Raw genomic sequence first — 3,001 nt, forward strand, 5'->3', positions numbered from 1 at the left:
GTTGTGTTGTGTTGTGTTGTAATTCATTCCTATATTAAAATAATATGAAATTAATTCAAACTTGTCCATGTTAACAATCAACAGTCTCTGCATGGAAATGACTGCAATAAAGTGGCCACGCATTATTTTTTTTTAATCCAAGTGCATAAATTGTTATCTCAAAATAAATCAAAAACTCAAAAAGTCAAAACACTGACACCCAGATTGTATAACATAGTCCAAAATTAAAATACAACTGCATTAAAACCAAATGGTTTATTTCAGGGGTTTTCAAACTGTGATTGTGGACCTCCCCTCAGACAAAGCTTGAAAAAAGAAAACTTAATGTCATAATGCAGTAAAGAATAGTATCAGATAAAGTATTCACTTGTCAAAGTTGTTAACTTGTGATGAAATTTCCCACTAAATGAGCCAACAATGTAAGACAACTTTTTAAAATTATTTAAAATAGTCTTTGACAGATGATGTAGAAATGAAATAGGAACTTTATAATGTAATAATTTTCTGATCATCTAAATAATGTATTACAGAATCAAAACGGCTCATTGAGCTTCTGAAACTGGAGATGCTGCACAGTCCCAGGACATGTAGAGGCACTACATTTCCTGGGTGCTTGGAAAAGTCTGAGGAGGAAGGGAATCCTGGGTTGATGCATGTATGGATCATTGTAAGGGACATTTCATCACATCAAAACTGCTCTTGTTTAGCAAAAGACTACTATCTTAGTTTTTCCTTTTTCATTGAAAAAACATCGAAGTCACTTTATTTTTTACTAAGTTTTTACCTCCTTTATCAAATTTTAAACTGCACTTTTCTAAGTAAATGCTATCTTTGTTAACCAAGCTTATTTGTTTAAACATGAAGGAGCAAAGTCACGCATAAAGGAGCAGGAGTAATGCAGTCAGAAATACTTTATTGGTTACATTGCTTGCTTAAAATGACTGTAGTGTACGTATGTGTGTGTAAATCAGGAACAAGTTTGTATATTTTACAGCTGGTAGAAAATCAAAGCCAATACATCTCCCAGCATTTTTAGGAGTGCTTGGAAAACTCAGAGGAGGAAGAGCACTGTGAACTACACAGTAACCCCTGCTGGTAAATGGCTTGATATGTGAGTGACCCTTATTATATCTGCACAAACACTTCCTATTCTTTGACTTCGATGTTGCTGAATCAGTCACTGATCTCATCAAAGTAATTATCAGCAAAGCGAAGCATCTGTATGACGGCGCTGAGCAGCAGGATGTCGCAGTTTGGGTCTAGCTCCAACTCCTCACTGTAGTTCTTCACCGGAACAACGCAGGACAGTGGCACACCAAGCCGAGCACTGACCTCCTGCATCTGGATCACAAAACAGATGAGGTAGCAAAATTATAATTTCAATACAGTTTTGGTTATGGCCACACATTACAAGGCAAGTACACCAACTTTTAAACAAAAGTTACATGACTAATAAATATTGAATATATTGGTTGGCTCGTGTCATTTATTAGTACTCAAGTACTACAACACATTTGACTCATTAAGGTTTGATCTACCATGTAACCTCAGGACTTAATGTTTCTCATGTGACAATATGCTGTGAAGAAAGTGAAGCCTCTCAAATTAGTGTTGAAAGGTCTTCAACCCTCCACCAGTCATGTACATTTGAAGCTATCTGAATTACATAAAGACAAACTAATGGACAGACTTTGACATGTCAGCTTAAATCTTTCAAGTGAAAAACTACTAAATAAAAACACACTACTAACTAACAATACAATTTTCTTTCTTCAGTATAAAATCCTCACCATTTCCTTAATGTAGCCACTCTTATAAATGTTTCTCACATCCTCTGTCACCAATGGGCAGGCTTCGTCTACTTTAGTGAGCAGGACCAGCTGAGGAACCCCTGGAAACCAGAGCAGAAAGAACATTTCCGAAATGCTATTGATCTGAGGGCATCAGGCTGGCAAAAATATAACGAGGTAGCTCTTCTAAAATCTTTATGCTTGTTGTTGTTATAACTGAAGGACAGTTATAAACAATATGGATTTCTTGTTCTAACATTTATTGAAACATACAAGTTTTGAAGGGTAAACTATGGCTGTGTCACTATTTATTTAGTCTTTTACTCTTCAGTGAGTGGTAAATTGAGATTGTTACTCATCATGATCATTATTCTGTGTTGCTGCACAACTAATTTTAATATTTAGCATTTTTTTGTGAATTGTTGCCATGGACACTATAAAGTGCAAACGTTTCCCAACTGGAATTCACACAGTCAAATAAATAGTGAACAGCACATATGGTGCACTATATAGTATAAATATATATACTATATAGCCTAAGAGAGCTGAAGTAATTACATCACGTCTGGGTTAGCCTCTGTTCCACTAACTTCTCAAATTCAACACATTCTCTCATTCAGCATTTCTTTCTGTAAAAATAAGCAAGTTCTTCTGGTTTATTTACAACAGCAGTTACTATAAGAAATTAAGATCTTTGTAATTTTAAAAAACAATGTTTACTTTGTGAGCACAGAAAAAACAGCTCAATGAAAAAAAAGGTGGAACCATGAAAGATCGAAATGAAATACTGCATTTACTACTTCTAAGCTAGTAGACAACTTCACTACCACTCATTCATATGCCCTGTCCTCTCACCTACAGTACCTTTACCTATTTTTCTTTATACAAAGGGGTGACTGACATTAGGTAGTTATCCTATGCCCCTTGTTGTTATATAGCATGTACTAAGGGTGTACATATAGAGTTATATATGTTTTCATTACACTGAAATGAGACAAAATTTTACTGACCAAGTAAGTTGACCTTTCTGCGGATAGCATCTAGCTTCTCTTCCAGCTTTGTGGGCATGATGGAGACCTTGCAGGCATCAATGATGTAGGCCACACAGTGGATCTTGTCCTTTGTCCCCGGAGACTTACAATAGCCATGGGCCTCCGAATGCAGAGGAGCAGAGGGGTTGAACTGAATCATACAGTTGAGGTGAAAGACAA

General features: G+C 36.0%; 1 protein-coding gene across 1 annotated transcript; it reads right to left on the bottom strand.

Annotated features, from left to right (window-relative positions):
* Positions 1-240: 240 nt before the first annotated feature.
* Positions 241-2,987, bottom strand: LOC118322301 (interferon-induced protein 44-like). Its single transcript, XM_035653949.1, has 3 exons — positions 2,801-2,987; positions 1,791-1,891; positions 241-1,341 (listed from the first exon to the last, which is right to left on the bottom strand). The coding sequence occupies exons 1-3, from the start codon at positions 2,979-2,981 to the stop codon at positions 1,174-1,176; spliced, it is 450 nt and encodes a 149-aa protein (XP_035509842.1). The 5' UTR covers positions 2,982-2,987; the 3' UTR covers positions 241-1,173.
* Between the last annotated feature and the right edge of the window lie 14 nt (positions 2,988-3,001).

Source organism: Morone saxatilis, unplaced genomic scaffold (genome assembly GCF_004916995.1).
Source record: "Morone saxatilis isolate NCDOM2014 unplaced genomic scaffold, NCSU_SB_2.0 Contig12, whole genome shotgun sequence".
In the NCBI taxonomy this organism is placed as follows: Eukaryota; Metazoa; Chordata; class Actinopteri; family Moronidae; genus Morone; species Morone saxatilis.

What these genes read in the sequence shown, in the direction of transcription:
- LOC118322301 (XM_035653949.1), bottom strand. Translation starts at nt 2,981, where the DNA reads ATGATTCAGTTCAACCCCTCTGCTCCTCTGCATTCGGAGGCCCATGGC. An exon ending in CAGAAAGGTCAACTTACTTG is followed by an intron (nt 1,892 to 2,800) that starts GTCAGTAAAATT and finishes TCTGGTTTCCAG; the next exon opens with GGGTTCCTCAGCTGGTCCTG. An exon ending in GTGGCTACATTAAGGAAATG is followed by an intron (nt 1,342 to 1,790) that starts GTGAGGATTTTA and finishes TTTGTGATCCAG; the next exon opens with ATGCAGGAGGTCAGTGCTCG.